This window comes from Sylvia atricapilla, chromosome 8, assembly GCF_009819655.1.
Source record: "Sylvia atricapilla isolate bSylAtr1 chromosome 8, bSylAtr1.pri, whole genome shotgun sequence".
In the NCBI taxonomy this organism is placed as follows: Eukaryota; Metazoa; Chordata; class Aves; order Passeriformes; family Sylviidae; genus Sylvia; species Sylvia atricapilla.
The window spans coordinates 24,224,580-24,246,887 of record NC_089147.1 but is presented as its reverse complement, the minus strand read 5'-3'; the positions used below and the strand labels follow the sequence as shown (position 1 = coordinate 24,246,887).

The following is a 22,308-nucleotide window of genomic DNA, read 5'->3' as shown; positions in this document are numbered from 1 at the left end:
TCTTCTCCTATTGCCCAGGCAGAGTATTTCTAAGATCATTCTTCTGCATCTATTCGAAGATGAGCAGGAGAAATAAAAAATGTTCAGGTGGTTATAAAGTTTCCAGACATTACTGACAGTTCCAACACAAGGATGGTGTGTCAGGTAAACAGAACTACTTCTTAAATTCCTTATTTCAAGACTGTGAGTGTATTTGTCCTTTATTAATAGGATTAAACTTAACTGGTTCATTTTTGCAAAAGACCATACATGAGAGTTAAATGATGCAAAGAATCTGTTATACCTATTATACCTATGTTATGCCTGTCTCTGATAATCTGATAAAGCTGGCTATTCATACCACAACAGATCTGTTTTGATGCTCTGTCATTACATCTGATGCATTTTGACTTTGCAGTGTGTCAATGAATGGTTTGCACACTCCTGAGAGAGCCTGTCCTTCTGCATTCATGACATCCTAGTAAAGTTCAATTTGGATTAGTTTATATCGTGTTACCATTCGTAGGACATGATCATTTCATATCCCTTGATGTTTCCAGAACAGTTTAGCATACCACTTTTTCCCTGGGCAGAGAGTTAATAGAACAGAATGTCATAAAAATAAAAAAAAAAATCATTCTCATTACTACAGAGGGGAAGCTTTATGAGCAAGCAAGCATTTTTACTACTTGTAGAACTTCCAAATGAAATGTCTTAAAGAACTACACAGCTCAAATGTTGTAATGATGGTTGAGATTACTTGCTTTAAAAAGTATATCCAAAAATATGGAAATTTTAAGGGAATTGATTTTGAAGGTAATTTTAAAGGCTGGCAAAACGAAACAATAATCCTGCTTCAGTGGTTGAATAGACTTTCATACTGGTTTTTCATTTTTCTTTTAGCATAATCCTTACAAAGAAGGACACGGGTAAATGTTGTCAGCATTAAGAAAAAAGGGCTCCTGATAGTACAGACCATGCAACTGTGCAAACTGATATTAAATTCACTCAGGACATTTCAGTATTTCAGCTACCTTTCACTTATTTAGAACTTTCTGAATTGTTTCTCTGAAAGGCTGAAAGGCTGAAGTTCTACCACATTTATTAAATAAAAGTAGATAAACAAACTCTTTTTCCTGTAAGAAAATGACAAGTCTCAAAATACACATTTGCTAAATTATGAATCAGAACATATTAAATAGAAAGAAATTATGTCTGGAATTATGTAAGCTCAAATAGAAAAAAAGATATATATAACGAGAAAAATTAAAAAATATGTATTAAAAAAAGAGACCTTGCCCACTGTACCGCTAATGTGTTTAGAAGATACAGGAAGTACAAACCTCTTGGGATACAATCATGCTGTTAAGTCTGTTTAATGGGAAGCAGGAAGAGGAAGAGGGATGTACACAATGAGAAATTAAAGAATATCTTTCTTAGAGGGATTTTAAAATGAAGAACAAGAAACACATTCATTGCAGTTTGTAGGCATTCTGCAAATCCTGTGTATTTATCAAACACGGAACAAGCCACCTGGTTAAGTTCCTGTGTTATTTCCTTGTCAGGAATATAATGAGATTACAACATGTGATAAAGATGCTGCTGCCAGTCAGCCCTACACTGCAGATAGCTCTCTCCCACAGCAAGCCTGGGAAAGGGGGACATGCCACCCTGCTCAGATTTCAGGGAGAAGTATGAAGCAAAGCAATACATGTGGCTCAAATATTAACACTAGTTAGATAGTAACATTGGGGTTTTTTTTCTTTCAGTCCTATCAGAAGAAAACCAGTATTTTCATTTCAACACACTGAAAACCATTTATTGTGTTTTACCTCACTGGTTTTCATGGAACATTTCCTGCCCACTTTCTGTACACTCTGTGAGGAAAATGAATCACTGGCAGCCAGACCTTATTTTGACCCTCCACTTGGGCAGGGCTGAAGATCTGCTCATGTAGAAAGAAAAGATTTAAACAGCAAGGAAGTTGCAGGTCAGACTCACAATGTTCTGGCAGGGGCTGCAGAGAAATACTGTGCACAGACTGTCCAATTATACTTGAGGTGAATGTCTCCTTTCCCAAAAGCTACCCTGAAAAATGCTAGCAAAGTCTTGAAAAAGTATAAACAAAATATAGTTATGGTCACATCAGACATTATGTGTGCTTTCTCATAATTGATGCTACCTCTAACTTTCACTTCAAACAGAATTGTTAAATATTCTATCTTTCAGATTTACCATTTTTAACTTCCTTTATTTTATTTTTTCTCTGACTGGAAGATTATATGCATCTCTTATTATAACTGCATTTATTGTAACATTTTGCCATACAAATCTGAGGGATGCTATACACTGGAGCACACTAAGATGGAGCCATTCCTTAACATTTGGATTTCTGGCAACTAAATCTCAGTCCTAATGTCTGTTTTATATATACAAGCTACATAGTGCATGAAAATAATCCATGCACTTCTCCCCCAAAACAAATAGAATTACAGTGTCTTCATTAATAATTTCAGATTTTCTGTTTCTTTCGTGACTATTTATTTACATCAAATTTCTTGGCAAATTGAAGTGAGACTTTTAACCCTCCTGCTCAGAATTTCATTGATCTAAATTCTTGACTCCATATAACAGTTCTGGACTGCTGCTGCTATAAAATTAGATTTTCAAAACAAAAACCACACAGACAAATACGTATTTGAATGCATTATAATGAAGTCACTTGGGCAACTACAGTGGTCTTAATGAAAAGTGAATGGAAAGAAGAGCACTGGAATCAGTGGAACTGTTGAAATTATTATGTCAGGATTAAACCTGCAATACACAGGTAATATACATAACAATGTAAGCTGAACAGGCAGGTCAGAAACACTGTTTAGCTGGAAGCACAGCACACTTAGAAAAAAATGCCAAAGGAAAACAAATATCTGTAAAATTCATTACTGTGTAAGAATATGGTTCACTTGGCAATTTCAAACCATGAAACAATACTGTATAGCAAATAATCTAGCCTGTGCATTTGTAAGTAATCGAACAAAAAAAGTTTTATGCTCCAACTGATGCTCTAATAACTTCTTGCTATTGCATTTTGCTTCCTGTTAAGCAATGGAGTCAAACAGGATCCATTAGGATCTGGCTTTATGTATTTAAGGTAGGATGACAAAAAATTCCCTTAAAATGAAGATTCTGAAAAGCAAGTTCCCTTGGCCACAAAAGGGTGAGCAGAGTATAAAACAGAACTGTAGGCACTGTGACAGTAGGATGGACTTACCGTCAAACAACCCATCAGGCTCTGCTCAAATGGTCTCTGGAAGGCTCTGGGGTCTCCACACCAGTCCAGGAGCTCTGTTGCTGCATTATGGAAGTTTGCTGGGTTCTGTAAGTGCTGGAAAGGGAAGGCAAAGCAACATGGTAAATAACATACACAGGGCTGATATACTCCTTTCTACATCACATTATTGCCAAGTCTGGAAACTAGGAAAAGCATGTAATTCAAAAGCAAGACTTTAAATTGCACAGTGAATGCAGAAAATCCTAGTTTGTTCTTATTAATACTTACACCATCTTCTGACATGACTTCATTAGTCAGAGACAAGCTGTAGCTGAAATACCAGAGCTCTCCAAACTCTCGCCTCCACAGCACCACCTCTCCCACCTGCCAATCATACTTGGAAATCAAAATTTTGAGCCCAAAATTAAGGGACATTTTAGTCTCACTTTCAATGTCTTTGAAGTGTGCTTATGCCCCACTGTTGGGATATGCCAGTGCAGCACCTTCCAATAACCAAGATTTCAATCTTTGCTGCTGGCCAGTGAGGCAAACGTGACAGATTCAGAAAATACCAGGGACAGGGAGAAACACACTCACTGTACTGATCCTTTCTAGAAGCCTTGGTTTCTGCTGCTTGTGACAAATGGAGGGTTACTCCTTAACTGAAAATACTTTCACATGCACAGAACGTGTGCAGACATTTTAGAGTGAAAGTGGAACCCTACGTCTCCTGAAGAGGGTGGCAGGATTTTGAGAGGGAAAAAAAGAAAAAAATCTGGTTTTGTTTTGAAATCTGCATGGGCAGTGGATTTTTTTTTTTTTTTTGACTACCACATTAATTTCTGCCTTTTTACCGAACAACTGGAAGTCTAGACTTTAGAGGTAGTTAGTAAACTTACCTAATACATTGTTCACACTGTCATCCCTCACTGTCTGCATTGCTAAAGTATTCCAACATTTTAGCTGGAGGACAGGGATGGCACAGGAAAGAAAGGGTTCAATTTACATCAGTAATATTGCTACTAAATTCTCCAGTTCTGGTGATGGTAGATGTTTCAGTGCAAACTCCAGAAACGACAAGAAAAGAGAGTATTTAGGAATTGGGTTTTTTTTTAAGTTGTGGTTTTATAATTCTTGGAATTGCTGAGAAAAATATGAAAATTATATGAGTGTTTTATCCAGGAGGCACAACTCTCAGGGGCGTAATTTTTAAAATATATCATTACTTTTAAATCAGTTGCATAATTTGGGAAAACGTGACTGCTCATTTTTAAGCATCTGGATGAACTATAATATTCACAACCTATTTTTTCTCCCTTCATCCCCTCATGCCAGAGTAGCTGCATAGATTAGCTTTATGACAAATGAAGGGGAAAAAAAATTCCTCCCATGCCAGGTTTTCACGAGTTCCCAGCCTGTGAGCTTTTGGATCATGTTACATTAAATAATTCTTATTCAATGAACGCTCTTGGTCAGAGGCCTTGTTTTAACAGGAGATGGCTGACATGCAGGGCACGGATTTTTAAAACAATAGCAGAATTTGGAAAAGCAGACAGGCATTGTGCAAAGTGAGTTTCCACCTCTACCAACATGGATAGAGCTCCCACTACCAACCAGTGAGAGCTGTACCTAGGCTGCATTTCAGAATTACATCTCTGGCTGATCATACAATTATTGGTGGAGGAGTCAAATATATGTGTATACAGATTAAAGGCAAGAATCCAAGGAAGAACATGTAAGAAGCCATATTTTAAGGCTTCATGGAAAAAAAATTCCATGAACAGAGCCAGCAGTTTGGGTTATGAATCTTCCAAGTAAAAGGGAAAAAGATGCTTTTTGAATGCCTCACTTAAACCTCCAGAGAAGTGACTGCCTGACACCAAATCTCTCAGTGAATACTGCTCCTTCCACAGACCACTTTGATCTGCAGGGGAAACAGAAGTTGCTTCAAACCCCTCCACAACAGCACATGTAAGCTCTGCTAATATCAAATACACTGTTTCCAGAAGGCAAGAGAGGCACATGAGCTGGTGAACAAATTGCACCCTACTGAATACCTACTGTACTGACAGGACTTAGGTCACAGATCTCTCGAAAGGGAAAAAATAACCCAAACCAAAAACCCCATTCCACACAGAAATGACATAAGGAAAAATTCACTGAAAGATATACAATTCTCTATGTGAAACAGTTTTTAGTAACTCTTCCCTCCTTGTGGAAAGGGAAATTAATTGAGATCCACTGATCAAAAGCCCTAAGTAAGAGCTACCTAATATTTATTCTCACCAGTGTTGCTGCTTGCCAGCTACACACATCTTCTACTAAAGCTTACAATGAAATTTCCCCACTGAGAAACAGACACTATACGTGAATGAGAACAATTTTATAGATACAGGCTAACAGACAAAAAGCAGGGCACATCCTTATCCAAATGCCTAATTTTCAGTTTAGCAGCACATAAGGGTAATTTCTACTTACCATAACACCTCTGAAAAGTAGTATTTTTTTTTCCTTGAGTAAAGTTTCAACATGTATTAAACTTGTACTTTCCTATGGAAGAAAAGGTTCTTTCTACTTCCCTGTGCCAAAGCAGGGGTGACCTCAATGACTTGGTTTTCCCTGTTTGTTCTGCAACCCTCCAGCAAAAGTTATTTCACTGCATCAGGACTGACCCTGAGGGACTCTATCAGAACCCACCTAAATACAGAGGGGATACTGAAATCCTGGCTTCTTAAATGCAACTCCCTAACTGAAACTTGTTCAGTAACTCACTGGACAAGATAAGCAAATCCATTAGTTCCATCATAGACTAAAAAACCCCAAACAAAACACTGGAAAAAGTCAGAATACCACTGGGCCCTGCCTCTGTGGAGAGGATTTGAGTAGTTTATGGGATGAGATAAAACCTGGTCCCAAGAAGACACTACTTGCAATGTCACACACAGTTCTGTCTGGGACATATTTCTCACAGCTTTCTGACTTCCTAAATAATTTTGAATTCAGGTTCTCCTCCAGTTTTTCTTTTTTGCATTACAAAGGCCAAGGCTACTTTTGTGGAAAACAAACAGAAGATCCAGCATGAACCAAAGCATGAAGGCAGGTGCAATTCCTTCCCTCAGTCACATCCGAAAACATTCCAAATGCCTACTGTGATTTTTATTTATTGACAACTTAAACACTGCACGTGGAGCAAAAAGCCCCAATGTCATTCACATCCTCACAACAAAAAGCCTGCCTGAGAAGAATATTACATCTACTATATTCATCGAACAGGAAATTAAAGAGATATTCTCAGTTCTTGATCCAAGAACAGAAGTACAAAACAAAGCTTATGCCAGATCCATCCATCAGCTTTATTGTGAAGCATTTTCCATGCATGGCTCCATCCTCTTCAACTGAAATTACTGGCAGCATTTTGAAGAAGCAAGGCATGTGTCTGAAGAGTCTCGTCTGAAACCGTGCTTCTTGTAAACAAGGGGGAAAAAAATCCACCTCATTAGTAGCTGGTTTAGAAAAAAGTGACAATGAACCAGATCTGGTTGACACATCTTGGTGCATCTTCAAAGCTCCTAGTGAAAGGCCACATAACAGCACCACGATTGCAGGCAATCATGTTTTGCAGCAGGTAGAGAGGATTTGTATGAATAAAATCTGAAGCAAAATAAACAAAGTCAATGAACTGAATGAAGCAGTTATTTACTAGACTGCTTTCAGTATCATTTGCTTTTCAGAAGACTATTAGCAAAACATGACAATTTCAATAATTAAAAAAATACAGAAAATTTTCAGTCTAACCATTTATAACACCCCAAATCTAATATTCCCTTAGCCTGAGTGGAACAGAAATCACAGAAATACTTGACGCATGTGAGCATACCATTAGTGCAGGGATCACCAGGTGATGCTCTAAAAGGAGAGTGAGTTTCAGAGTCAGAAGCTTTTGTTCTATGTAGCTCTTCAATTAACAGTCTGGTGTAGAGGAATAGAGACAACAGCAAAGGACTTTGTTCTCTGTTTTACCATCTCCAAGAAGAGTGAACTGCACCAGCAAAGCCCTTTACTGACATTTGAGCTGGATTCCAGGGAAGATGGGAACATCTACTGCTGCTTGTGACCACCTCTGGCATAAGCACCCTACCTAAAGAACAGACCATCTTTGGAAATTTGTGTGGACACACAGGTAGGGGCTGCAGGTACAGTAGGAACCAAGTTCACCAAATTCCACTGCAACTGTCTGTGTGCCCATTCCATGGTTTACTACTCTGTCATTTCCTGGAGCAAGGGCAACAATGACCACATTTAGAGTTACATACAACAGCTGAGGTGTGGCAATTTTTGGTCCCAACATTTCAAAATACACTCACCACTTGAAGTTGTTACTCCCTTCCAACCAGTGATCAGAAAGACTTCATATACAATAAAAAAAATATGCAATGGGCACAAAAATATAAGCTTCATTCCACATATGAATTCAGACTCTTATGAGTTAAAAAGGTATATATAATAAAGATCTTATCATTTAGAAGAATACTAAAGCGCAATTTTGTACACTCAGTCATCTCACCAACACCAAAGTGGATGAAAACCATTTCCTGCAACCCAAGATACAAGATGATTTTGGAGACTGAAACCAATTACCCACACTGAAAAGTAAGGACGATGGCCTTATCTTCTCTAAGTATAGAAGGCTACAACCCATTTCTATAGTTGTGTACCTTAGACAGAACAGTCTAGTAAGCAATGCAAGAATATCAGTCAAAATTAAGAACAATTACAGAGGTTTAATATTATCTCACACATATCAAGAAACGCTAACGTGACAGCAATGGTATGGGAAGTGAATAATTTAAACATGAAATCCATATGTTCCAGTTTGCTGCTATAGAAAACAAATGTTGAATTTCAATTTACAAATGACATATCTGGTGGAGGGTTTTTTCCTCTTTTCTGTGGAATAAATCAGACTGAAGGCAGAGACCTAATTTGCCACAATTTAACCTATTCAAAATGAGATGTCATGCAAATAAGTTTTTGAGCAGCAAACTGCTTAACTATGCTAAACAAGTTATTGCATTTATTTACGTGATGTCGCAGCAAATTATGAAGGCTGACTCAAGTTGTCTGTTTGTTTTGCCGAGTTACGTCTGCTCTGTGTCTCACTCCTTGATTTAATTGAACTGCTGAAGATAATATAACTTATCACGCAGACATTATGCCATGTTGTAGATTCTAGGTTAATTAACAGTAGCCTACAGTCACTGAATTTCTCACATGGTTAGCCACTTGGACCCTGTCTACTGTCTAGCTTCACTAATCAACGAGTCTGGGAATTTTACATCAGCGACACAAAACACTGGCAACACAGGGAGCTTTTCAGTGCACAGAAAAAGAAAACACAGAGAGATGTAGGTAGCCTTTTCTTCGCTCTGAAATTAACCCCTTCCTACACAACACGTGGCAAGGCTGCATGCTTGGCAAACGTGCTGGTGCACCAGTTGGGGAAAGCAAATCCAGGAGGCAGCTGTTCTCCTGCAGGACAGAAAGTCTGGGCTGTTGGTCCACAAGCACTGGGGGCTGCCGGCCCTAGAAGGCTTCTGCCTCCCTCTGCCTTCTCCTGGCCTGCTCCCCTGCACAGCGCCAGAGGACATGCCTGCCCGCATGGTGAATTATCTCCGTTCTACACTAACAGCTGGAGCTGTACTGCCCCTCCAGAATGGCAGGAGGGCAGGTCCTTCAGCCTTAGCACTAGCAGGGCAGACAGCAGCAGTGTGAGCCACTGCAGGGGAGGCCCTTCAGGAGCCCACAGGAATGGGAACATGTTACAGCACATCGCTTTTCCACACCAACACTAGTCTGAAGCTGACCTAAATCTTAAGATTTGGTAATGCTTAGTCTTAGAGCAGGTTGTCTCTGTGAGCTTTCTTGCCTGAACATGTACTTCCAGCACTGTCAGTGCCTCAGACCACACTTGCTGCTCTGACCTCCCAAATGCTGACTTTCAGTCATTGCTCACAGTGAGATCCCTTATGTGACGACACAATCATTAGACGTGACTCAAAGAAAGTGGCAGTGAACAAAAGGTAAGGCTGGGAAGGTACCAGGACTCTGCTCTCAGCAGCAGCTTTGGATTAAATGCATCGCGAAACTTCTCCCAAAGGTGGAGCTGTATCATCAGTGTAAGAGGATGACACAGTTAAGTTCACAGCATAAATACTCCTTCTGCTTCATAACACCCTCCTTAAAAAAAACCCCACAACCCTGTACTTTCAATTATTTCAGGCCAGATAAATATTTTGTTATTAATATTCCTCATTATTCTCCATAAAACACAATGCATACAAAGAGAGGTGCCAAAAGGAAACACAGATTTTTACTGTTCTGATATTGCATTTACTCTTGAGGTAATCCTGAGACTCCAGCCAAGTTTAAACAGGTTCATCTGTATGCTCAAAACTTTCCAACAGATCTAAAATTTCAAGCTGTATAAAACCTAGTACAAAGCCTATCTCTTCCAAATGATGAGCCAGGTACTCCGCATGACATAAATTTTGTGTGCAGGTGGTGGCATTTGAAATACCTGTGTACAACTCTGAACTTCACATGACCTGCTTGCTATTTTTAGCTACAAGCATGCAAGTTTTCAAGTCTTTCTTGATGGAAATTAAAATTCTCATATGGTTGTAAAATCCATGAATTTAATAACAAAACCCAAAAAGCAGCTATCAAGATTTATATATAAAAGTAAGTATACTCAAAAATATAAATGCAGAAACCATAATTCCTTTGGGGCTAAACCAACTGATAATTGCTGGTGAAGCAGCTGACTCACTTCTCCATGCCTACAGGACTTTTCTAACTCAGGTGTGCATCTCACTCTGACCCTTGAGACCGGTTTTGGTGGCCAAGTGCTTTGGTAAATTCTGCCAGGCAATTCAGATTATTTTTTGTCCATCTTAGTGCTCAGCCAGACATGTCTGCAGTCACGTGCAATGAAAATGCACTATTGTGCTGAAGGGGGGCAAAGAGGGGAGCAGAGAAGAATGAGACCTGGACAGAGAAAGGGCAGAGAGAACTGACAGAGATTACATGTCCTTCAACTTCAGCAACCTGGGAGCAGAATTACTGTGCTCCTGCATGTGGGGCAAAGGGCATTCAGCTCCCAAATGAAAACTAATCACCTCTCTTAAGAATGTAAATGGGATTCCTGGTCAGACACCCTTGACAGAGCACAAGCAAGGAGAGACAAAGCTGGTCTCTGTGTGTTACTCAGTGCACAGGTACACTGCTACTAGACCTAAATTTGATAGCTCACTCAGTGCCATAAGACCTCCAAATCAGCAAGAGCCATTTGCTTTAATACATTAACAGAGGCTTTACTACTCTAAACCCTGAGCAAGCTCTCTAAGTGAGCCCAACCATGAGCCTGTCTCCCCTCCCGTGCAAAGGCCTCTACTTCAGACCCCCATCCACCACTGGCTGCTAGAAAGCTCAGGTACAGAAATACAGGACAACACTTCCCAAGAATACACTTTAAACATAGAAAATGACATCACCTGTAACAGGTGGTTTCCCCATCTTTATTTTTTTTTACAGTCAACTGTGATTATGCAGACCTTGCCCTATCCACAAGCAGCCATACTCAGTATATTAAAAACTCATCTGCAATCAATATTCAAAACAAATGGTCTTTTTCATGAGAATAGAGGGGAATATTGAGCTTTTTCCTGTCTTCTGGGAGTGTGATTTTTGTTTATCTAGATATGGGTATAGATCAACTCTCTACAATCCCTTTCAATATCAAAGACTGTTTTATTTAGCAAAAAAATTAAAAGGCTCAAGCTGTGCACTTTGTATTCAGATAATCCTCCCCCCCCAATTTAGTGTTTGTGAGATTGAGAGATCCCTAATTAATAGAATTATCTTGCACTTACATGGCTCATTCCATCGGAGGCTTTATAAATATTTTATTAGGCTCACATTTTGAGAGGCACTAGATATACTAAGAGAGAGATTAAGACCATGTTAGCCATTTCTGCTTATGAAAAGCAGCAAATAGCGTCACCTTTTCCGCCTTTGTCCACTGCAGCTTCTTTTTCAAAATAACCAGCAATAACCAGCACCTCTTTATCAGATGTTTTAACATCAAGAAAATACTGGGTAAGACCACATGCTAAACAAATGAGAAGAAGAATGTTGCCTCAAGTTCGCTTGCTTTTCACTGTTTGCATTTTGTTTTCACACTGTTTCAAGTAAATTATGTATATTTTTAGAATTGTTAAAATTCTCTTCTGGGAGGAGAAAGATGATTGATGGTGATGTTCACCAACAAAGTCGAAGAAGTGCCTACCTGTGTAGCCAATCTTGGCCTATCTGTAAAACTGTATGTATTTGGAGTCAGAAAAATAAAGTAGAAGCTTTTCTGCTTGACCTCATGCTGCCTGCCTCATCTTTTCAAGCTCCTAACAGCAGCCACAAGTGTGACCCTCCATCACAAAAAAACAAATAAAAAATATGAGCATCACTGAACTGAAATAACCCCAAGTTGTTCAGTTATGAACTGCAAGGGAACAAAATCTAGATTAATGCAGATTTTCATAGATGCTTCTCTCATACTCTTGTAGTATAAAGTGCGTGTATAATTCAGTACTGATTGGATAAAAGGTGAATGGCTGGTAATTGAGCAGCCTTGTTCTGCTGCCTGCATCTCCTATACCATGATTTTTGTGAGGATGATTGCACACCTACAAGCATGTGCTGGAGCAAAGGAAAGATACTGCAACCTTGGCTCATCCATTAGTTTTACAGAAGTGTAAGAAATGGACTTAACATCTGATCCTCAAGAACTATACATGGAAGCCAGAAGAGCTAGAACAAGAATCATTCCTTAACTCTGCTGATCAGAACTGCAGCATTGTCTTCCTGCTTCACTCCTTTCAATCTATGTAACTGCATATGCATGATAAACTTTCATAAAACTTTATGTTAAGTAAGGGAACATGCAGCAAATAAACTCCTTCAGTCATACCTTGCTGTTCCACCCCATCCTCCCCTGCTCAGGAGGAAACTGTGACTTGGGGGTCTGAAGGCTGTGATCAGATCTGACTGAAGATGGAAATGGGGCAACTAATGTCAGTGTCTTCATGTTCATCTCTTGGTTGCTGGCGCAGTCTTTGTACCTTCCCTACCCCCAGCACCTGCACTGTTATTATGTCAGCTGAGAGCAGTGGGAACAGTATGATTTACAAAGACTCCACATTATCAGAGGGATAAGAATTATTTTTCCTTAAGCAGTTGCAAACTGATTTTATGGGATAAAAGTCAAAAGACAAGGAACAACTGTTTGCTCTTTCTCCAAGGCTCAGTCATGCAAGGCTCCAGTCTCTCTCTTTAAATCCGCAGTTACAGTTCAACAGAATGATGAAATCAGTTTGCCTAACCAGTTCACTTGCTCTTCCTGGCAAGTGGAACAACCCATTTTCCATTAGTATCTCCCTATTATACCGTGCTAGCATGAGAAGTGTCTCTACGTGACTTCAGCAACAATGCTGAGGCTTCTTCAGCCTTACCATTCCAACAGGGACTGCAACGATACAGGAGCTTTCTTCTCCAATGCCCTCGGGATTTTCAGTCAGTAGTTTAAGTATCTCAACATATCAAGGAGTTCATTTTCTCAAAGCAGTGGCCATCTCTTCCTGTTAGAGTACCACTGCACTATTAGAATAGTGTTTCATTATTACAATAATATTTACCTAATTTGGTAATGGATTTTATTAATAAAAATAGGCTTATTTGTTCTAGACTTACTTACCTGCTGTCTTGACAAAAAAAAAAATCTACTTTCATAATGTGTTTGAGTAAAAGATTAAGTGAAGGAATGAGGCAAAATGGGGTGTCTATATAAATATTTCTGTGTTGTGAACCATTTCATAATTTGAGGTACATATCACAGCATTATGGAAAGTTTGGTTCAATTGTTTTCTTTCATGCAGTTCTTACCTTATCAAGGTGTTTAATGACATTAAAGAAGTATTACAGCATCCCTTTACTGGAAGGTTATTTTCAATAGTGCATTCTTTAAAAAGAAGTAACACCACCTAAAAGTATAAAGTGAGCTGATGGCAAGGGGGGAAAAAAGCACCAATTCCTCTGATATATGTACTGAATCACTTAAAAACATTCATTAAAATAGAAACATTTATTAATTTTCTAAATTTCAGGAGAATAAATTCACTGATTTTGAAAAATAACCAATAGTCTTCAGTATATCCTATTGAACAGCAGCACATCTGTTGGACATATTTTGTTCTGCAATTAATTTTTTTGACTCATTTGAGTAATTTACTTACTTATTGAGCTTTTTATAGCACTTTTAATCAACTGATTTAATCTTTATTATTTTAATCTCTTAATCTATGCAGAGATAAAATCTCAAGGTGATTACTTAAAATGATGACTACACAAACTGATACCACTGTGGAAGGTGTAAAATTCACATGACCTATTCTCACAGGTCCTACCAACCAGCAAGGCATTACTGAGACATTTGCAAATCAAAAGGAAAAATGCTTCCCCAGACAGTTTTTCAATTACAAAACTGCCCACAGCACCTGCTGTGTGACCTGCCCACGTGCAGTGTGTTACCTCACAGAGGCAAGAAGGAGTGAACACCACAAGGGAAGAGCCTTTTCCTTCAGGAGATGACAGCAGAGGTCTGCACAGCCGAAGACTCTTGGTATTAACAGTACTTTTGCCACTACAACTCTTTTGAAAACACCTGCTTTTACAAATGGTAAAAACGGTGCATGGTCCTTATGTGCAAACTTCTAAGCCATATCTCTATGGATTTGCAGCTGCACACAATAGCAAAGTCGAGTAGCAAGTGCATATGTAAGAAGAAAGATCCAGAAATGGCAGGAGAGAAGTCAAGGGATGTCACCAGCTGTGTCACATTTTCACTGTGGAGCCTGACCCAGCTGCTGACAAAAGGACTTCCTATGCTCATCTGACACCAAGGTGATATCATGGACTCAACTTACAGATTTACAGAATTTTCAAGTATTCATCCTTATTTACCGAAAGACGTTTTTAAACAGCAGGCCAGGTTAATTTGTTGCACAGAAAAGAAGAAAATTATACTAAATCCTGTGGGTACTGAAGGTTTTCTGCATGAGTTGAAAATGTGCATTTCCCATTTTGAAATGGAAATACTAAAGATATTAACATGACTAATATTAAGAGCAATAACACCCCAGCCCTCAAGGACAGGTGCTGCAGTAAAGCAGCAGAACTGGGAATGGGCAAAGTGAAGCTGCCACAACTTTACCAATCCACCTCACAACATGATGGGCTAAATTCCACCCACTGGAATCTTGTCAGATAAACAAACCAGCCAAATACGGCACACAACAACAAGGTGCTCTCTTCCCACCAGAAGTGCTTCTAGCAAATTGCCTCTTTGCTCTTTCCCTTGCGGCTTCCCTACCAGGATGCAGGATCTAACAGAGCAGGAATGCTGACTGACAAGGCTCTAAATGGACTAGAGGAGCCAGGAAAGCTGGTCTGCTGTCAGTTTTTCCTAAACATACTTAAGTCTAGCAGAGGAATATTCCAACAGACTGAGCACAAAAGCAGACAAAGAACTTGTGGCTATAGCCTCAGAAAAAAAGATACAAAACAAAGTGTGGCTACTAACACAACACTGATGGACCATTCAACCAATAAACTGTAACACTTGAGGCCCATCAAATGTCTTTTTAAGGAAAAGGTGTTTCTTCCCTTTAGCCTTATTATTTCATATTTATAATATGAAATAATCAGATGCTAAATCCCCTATAACACTTATATAGAATACAAAAAAAGTATATTCTAAATAAATGCACTCTTTGTAAGCATACTTCTAATTTTCAAAGTTCTTCAAGAATGAAATTTTCATGAAACTACTGTGGACAGTTTTGTAAGGACATGCAAATGAAAAAAATGTATGGGAAGCATTTTTCCTTTTATTAAGCTCTTTTCAGCTGTAATTTCATACCAGTCCTTGGTAACCAGTCCAAAATATACTAAAAATGACATGTTTAGGACTGCTTAGCATTTACATGAGTCTGCAACAATAACACTGAAGAGCAGAAGAATTAGTTCAAACACTTCAGCACTTAAAAACAGTTATGTAAATATACAAAGAATTCTATTTTCCCGTCAATTGCAAGCTACCAAAAACCTAGCTGCTGAATGATGAAAGAAATGGGCTTGCTTGTTTCCAATTTGAGCAAGAAAATATCAACACAAACACACAGCAATTACAACTTTTAGCATATCTCTCTGAATGGCTGGGTAGGCACTAAAAAGCATTGCTAGGCAGCAATTCAGCAAGCCTTCTGGAAGGAAAGAGGGGAGAAATGCTAATCAGTGTCTAGAAATCAGCTGAGTGACGTGTGTCTCCAGTTACGTGGTGATCCAGCCTCATTTGATGATACTGATCAATGTGCCCTGATGTACCACGACACAAACAGCAGAAACAACCTTCTCTGTTCCCACCATGATCTAATACTTTTGACACCAGAGAGCCTTTTCACACTTCAGCTTAACCTGTTACTAACATTTCCGAACAGCTTTAGTACAGAGCCTAACAAGTGTACTCAGCACGGAGGGAAGATGTCACACACCCTTTCTGAAAGGGGCAGCTCCCTCGTAATTTAAATATAGAAAGGGTTTTTTCCATCTACTTCTTTGCAAGAATTTCAGAGGAAAGACACAGAAGCCGTACTAAACTGACTAAAGAAGAGACACAAAAGGTAGAAGTTCCTAGGTTTGTAACAGCTCAAAGTTTTTCAGGTAAACCCATTAGAGTCAGAGTAGAGAGATGCTGCCCAACCTACTGATTTTCCTTGGTATTCCCTTCTATCACCTAACAAAAGCCACGGGCAGTGTTTGGTTAAAGCCACACCTCTGGACTGCTATGAAGAATGCTTTAAGAAACCCAGTCAACTCTTTACTGGGATTTTCTATGCAGCAGGAGCCAAGCTGGCTCCTTTAGAAGGCTGTGCCTGGGCAGCAGGCAAGGAAGCTCCCAAATTCAGCTCTGTGCCCTCCTGAGCCAGCCCCTGCTGCCCCACAGCTTCATGGTGGACATAGTGTCAGAGCCACCTGAGCCACCAGCCCCCAGCAGATAAACTGATTATTACTGCAGCCTCAAATATGGCAGGGAATTCTCAGGGGCAATCACACCTTTGCTCTGCACAGAAGTAATTTTGTGGTTTTGTTTGTATGGACAAAGACTTACAGAAAAAAGCCTGTGCCCTGAACATCCAGCTTCCTCCAGCGTACCCTGAAGAGCCTCCTGTGTCAAGACAAACTAATTGCACGTGTTAAGGAAAGCCTGTTACTTTGGCTTTTCCCACTGTACATCAAAAAAGCTATGTTTGATTTTAAAGCACACACACTTACAAATACTAAGGGAATCAGCTACAAAGAGACCACACAAGCTGTTCCAACCTTCCACAGAAGTCTGGGGTTTTTTTTAAGCATAAATACACAGCCACCTCTTCAGTTTGCCCTTTCATCTATTCTGAAACACTTCTTAACACACACTTCATTTCCTAACTAGCTGATCATATACAAGTTTTAGGTTGTAGCTTTAAAGCACTAAAAGAGATGAAGGTAAAACACAACCTTGATCCTAGAAGAGAAGTCAGCAAGGATATTGTGGGTGTCTCACAAGTCACAGAGCTGGGAAAAAAGAAGCCTGTCCTGACCCTGTGCTGAAACCTGATCTAGTTAAAGAGGCACATGGATTACCATTTATAGCATTTCTCAGGGGCTGGAGTGAGGGGCAAGGAGGGGGGCAGACAGCTCTCAGTCTGGCTGCAGGAGCCACTGGCTGCCAGCAGGGTTATAAAACCTGCAGATGCTGGGCGCCAAGGAAGGATGGTTTTCCTCCCCCTGTTGCAGTGCACCTTCCACACCACGGCTGCATTAACCACCCCAAAACCACGTGTGTGCTCAGGAGAACAGCAGCACTGTTTGCTCACAGTCTGGGAAAAGAGGATAAGAGACGAGACCAGGAAGAGAAGGCTGACACATTTTTGTCTGACCCTGCAGTTAATCCCCAGAATAGGTGAAGATACACTTATATGGCCATGCAGGGTAGTGCTTTGCTCCCAAACTTAACATGCATAGAGCAGTGTGAGGTCCAGTACTCAATGGGTGAACTGGAAATTACTCTTTCTTGTATTAGCCAGCTAATGACCTGTCTCAAAGAACAAGGTAAATGTCCTGAAGCTGGAAATTTATGACCCTGTGACAGAGAGTTGAGTTTGTTCCAAAAAGGCAGCTAGTTTCTGCTCCTTTCTCCACTATGGCAAAGATAACAGCAACAGATTTTGGAACTACAAAAAAGCAAACAGCAGTTTTGATGCTACTTTCTTCAACAAAACAAAATTTCTTCTAAAAAATCAGTCATTATTCTCCAACAAAATTACAAGTACTGTCACTCGCACAAAAAAAAGCTTTCTAAGACATATTTTTGGTGTTCAGCCACTGTCTTAGGTAGCTACAGTTTGTCATGAGTTGAAAACAAGAGTTTTCTTCTTCTCTTCTTTTTTTTTTGGGCCTAAACAGAATGGGGAAACCATGAATTCACAAGCATTCCCAAGGACCATAGCTCCTTTTCAGGCATCCTTTGAGCTCTGACACAAGTATGCTCCTGGTCTACCAGAAAACCCCAAGCTTTGTTCCAGGATCAAAGAAAACAGGATGCTGTGTAAATTCTGGGCAGCCTGACCTTCCTCCCTTCCCCCTGGCCTTCATCACTGAAGAAATAGCCAAGCTGCATATGCAAAACAGCACTACGTATAAATGCAGTTAGTGGTTTAACTGACAGAGTACCCATTACATAGGCAAAATTATCTCTTTAAAACTTTAAGAAGTGTAATTTGATATTCTCTTATCTAATTAAAATAATATAAATTATGTACAGAAACCGACAGCTCCAGAAAAAGGAGCTGAGCAACATCCTCCATTTGTCCCCACTTGATGTAAAGATCTGTTCTTACAGCTAGAAGGTTAAATTGTTCTGCAAATTAACCTTCATTCTTCATCCTATGGGCTAGGATGGCCAGAAAGGACACCAATTTGTACCAGTCAAGAGCATGTTTTTTATGAACCAGATAGTTGCTCATAAGAAACTGGGATGAAATCCTCAAATTCTTATTTTCCTCAGGCCTCTGAAGGACCATCAGAAGCATTAACTTTCACTGCAGATGATGGAAGAGAGAGACACCATAGAGTGAGGCTGGATTACGACAAGCAATTCTGCAGAGAAAGATTCCTATTCTGCTCCTTAACCTATGAACTAGCTTTGTTTGATTCATTCTGAAACCCTCTCTCATAAAGGAAATATGGAGAGAAAAGTAATCTGGTTTAGGTGTGAGCTGTAATCTTTTTCTGTATCACCCAAAGCATGGTCAGACTTGCAAAAACCCACATATTCCTGCATTAGAACACATTCTAGAAAATATGAACTTCCACTAATATCTAGGCAAAGCTATAATAACATAACGATGGAGACTAATGAAGCTAAGAGAAGAGAAACCCATTCTAATAGGATCAAAAAATATATCAAGTTGGAAGGGACCTCTAAGTATCAATAAGTCCAACTTCCTGCTCCTCACAGGACTATCTAAAATTAAATCATTTGACTAAGAGCATCATCTGGATGTTCCTTGAACTCTGACAGGCTTGGTGTTGTGACCACTTCCATAGGTAGCCTGTTCCAGTGACTGACCACCCTCTCAGTGGAGAGCCTTTTCCCAATGCCCCGCCCTGAACTTCCCCTGACACAACCTCATTGCATTTTCCCGTGTCCTATTGCTGCTCACCAGAGAGAGATCAGCACTTCCCCTTGGCTGCTTCTCTTGAGGAAATTGTAGCTAAGGAAATGTATTTAAAAATACAGAGCTAATCATCCAGTACTACCCCCATGCTTATCTTTTATCAGTTCCTTTGATTTAGGGTGCCTGTGTCTACAACACAAAACTATCAACAGAGAAATGCTGTACTGTCTCAAGAAGCAATATGCATATGTCCTAGGGCACAAGTAGGCAGGCTGGTTTTTAACTTAGCTAATACAAATAAAAAAAACTAAAGCAGCAGGACTCTCATGTGACCTGATCTGACAAAGAAAACTGCTCAGACAACAGGGAAAAACTATTTGGGAACATTATTTCATGGAGTAATGAGTTTCTGTGCTTCTAATTGAGAAAATTTCAACCAGTCTAAAGAGATGAACTTTGGAGCTCATCTTCTGGATCCAGATGGGATCTTCAAAATATCTGTATGCAACTTGCATTTATGCACCTGTTTGCTGCATGAATGCATTGATTTAGATAGAAACACAGGAAATACCAACATTAAAAAACATTCCCTTGCTCATCTCCTCTAAAAGGACCACTGCTATCAAAATTCCGTTAGGATTGTTGCATGTGGATAAGAACATACATGAGGGAAAAATATACACTGCCTGCAACCCTAGAGAGCAAAGTTCACTGAGAACAGTAAAGTAGAGAAAGATGGTCTCTGCATCCTTGCCATTGTAGTTTCACTCTGTTATAAAACCATCTGCAAGCACGTTTACAGTGGGGAAATCTGTAAATGAGACATAATTCACTGAAAAGCAGTGGCATGTGAAGAGCCCTTCATCTTCACAAACAGATGCTTCTGAAAATTTTACCTCGCAAACAGAAGTTTTTACAATCTCCATGCAAACTGATTAAGCAGCACTCTGAGCACTTGGAGGCATGCCAACCATCCAAGTTCTGAGTCTCCAGGCAGTGCAGGTCTCAGGTCAGCTACTGGATTAAGATCAAAACCGGCCCATTGGAATTGTGGATTACTGTGCTCAGAGCACGAGAATGACGGCCGCCCGCTGTGACCCTCCCGGGCTGAGCTGGCAGGACAAGCACCACTCTGCTTCCAGCTGAGACACATTTGTTGAGTCTCCAAGCTGAAGATTTCTTACAAAGGTGTAAGGGAAAGTTTGGCTTTTGAGGTTAATACACCAGCTCTCACAGAAGATACTCTCTTCAATGAGATTACAGTATCGCATTCCTTCCCCCTGAAGGGCAAGGATACTCATTAAGCAACAGGTATCTGTAACATGCAACACCTTCTGCACAACACCCAACCCTCATTTAGCAGCAGTGACCTCCACCTTCAGCTTACCTGTTTTATGCACTGCAGCCGGTCATTGGTCTGCTGTATGTGCCTGTCCATAGAATTCATTTTGATTGTCTCCACTTTCTTCTACCTGAAAGCCATTAAAATCCCTCGATCTGCAAGACAAAAAAGACAATAAAGATCACTGAACATGGTCCCTACACTTCCACCACCTGAACAATTCAACAGAGCTGCTTGCAAGAAATCCCTGAGCACACTGTGAGATAAAATAATAATAATCCCAATAACAATGACAGCCTAGCTTTTGCAAGGACAAGGGCACGGGGATTCTTCCTAATCTTCCTCTAAGAGAAAATACCTCCCATAAATATTAAATGAATCAGATACAGCAGAGTATTACACAGCCAAAAATAGCACAAAATGTGTGTCCTGAAGAATCTGGATTTCTGGATTGAAAGTAAAAGCAACAGGTACATTTTGGACTCCCCAACTAGCAGATCTATTTCATGAGCCCTAGAAATGGCCAAAAGGACAGGGCAGGAAGGACTGGGATCCACAGCTTAGCCCAGCCTTCAAGAATGACAAATATCCAGATGTACAACCAAGCATATATGGAATAGGCCTAATCTTCAGAGCAAAAACCTTCACAGTTCCTGCCTTTTAGAAAAATTATGTTCATTCAGGTGTCTATAGCTGAACAAACTACTTGTTACTTCTGGAAAAACATGGCCTGTGGTCTTTAGGTCCATCTCTTAACAGACAGTGTAATTTAAGGCAAATTAAGCCTTCCTGTAACTTAAAAAAAAAACCTAGGAAATAAAAATCAAGGCTCAGAGTAGTGTTTGGAGTTCACGCACAATGAGTAGGCACAGAAATATATACCCAAATGCCCCATTTACACCAAACTTTATAGTCGCACAAGCAAGATCACAGTCTTGCACAGAAACCTCTCCCTCACGAACCTCTTCAGTGGCACTGAGTGGTTTGTTATTCAGAACACTGTTAGTGACAAAACTCCACTCTCTCCACACACGTAAGAGAGAGCACATTTTTCAGATAGTTGTCTGGTTAGAGAAGCTGTTCACCACTTCTGGTACACGACTCAACATCTCTCCAGTCAAACAATTCCAGCACTGTCCATACTCAACCCCCTTGAGGGGAGGAGTGTTCCCCACGCTGGGAACCTTGAGTACACAGCTCTCACAATGAGACAGACCCCAGACCACACACCCAAACTGCCAGAGATTTCTGTACCTAGCTGATAATGTTCTTTCATGCCTCCTGCTGGATTAAACTCTGGGGGAAAAAAATTCTTTTCTGCTGAACAGCTAAAAGAGGTTTTAGAACAGCAGCTCAAGCTCCTCACCTCCATGCTCTAGACAAAAGAGGGTTCAATAAAGCATTTCTGTCAATAAATTCTAATACTTATGAAAGAGAAGAGCCAGTTTCACATGCAAGTGTTATCTTTTGATTATGCCACTGCCACCTTCTCAATAGCAAATGCCATCCAAAGATTCTCTAGCAAATGCAAATTGATATATTTTATTAAAAGCCAGTTACACAGTCTTATCTGCCTCTAGGACCCCCAAACAGACCTCAGTAGTCATGAAGTTTAATCTCTCAGTGGACAGCAGAGGTATTTATCAAGAGATAAGCTAGCCTAGACATGACACTACTTCAGCAGTGATCCATCTTACAGGCTAGGACACATTATCTGCATTTTAATTGAACATAAGCACAGATGGAGAAGAGCATACTGAAAACAAATACATATACAAGCACATAGATGTCTGAGGCACCTTTTTTTTTTTTTTTTTTTTTTTTTTTTAAGAAAGTCATGGCATTTTTGAATTATACAATTTCATGTGTACACATGTAATACCACC

General features: G+C 39.8%; 1 protein-coding gene across 5 annotated transcripts in view; it reads right to left on the bottom strand.

Annotated features, from left to right (window-relative positions):
• ZMIZ1 (zinc finger MIZ-type containing 1) overlaps nt 1-22,308 on the bottom strand; it is a 339,057-nt gene that overhangs the window by 136,009 nt on the left and 180,740 nt on the right. For all 5 annotated transcript variants that reach the window (XM_066324120.1, XM_066324122.1, XM_066324121.1 and 2 more), the window contains 2 exons: nt 20,468-20,577; nt 3,251-3,364 (listed from right to left, as the gene is read on the bottom strand). In XM_066324120.1, the coding sequence (XP_066180217.1) occupies nt 3,251-3,364; nt 20,468-20,527 (174 nt within the window). In that variant the 5' untranslated portion in view covers nt 20,528-20,577. The remainder of the gene's footprint in view (nt 1-3,250; nt 3,365-20,467; nt 20,578-22,308) is intronic.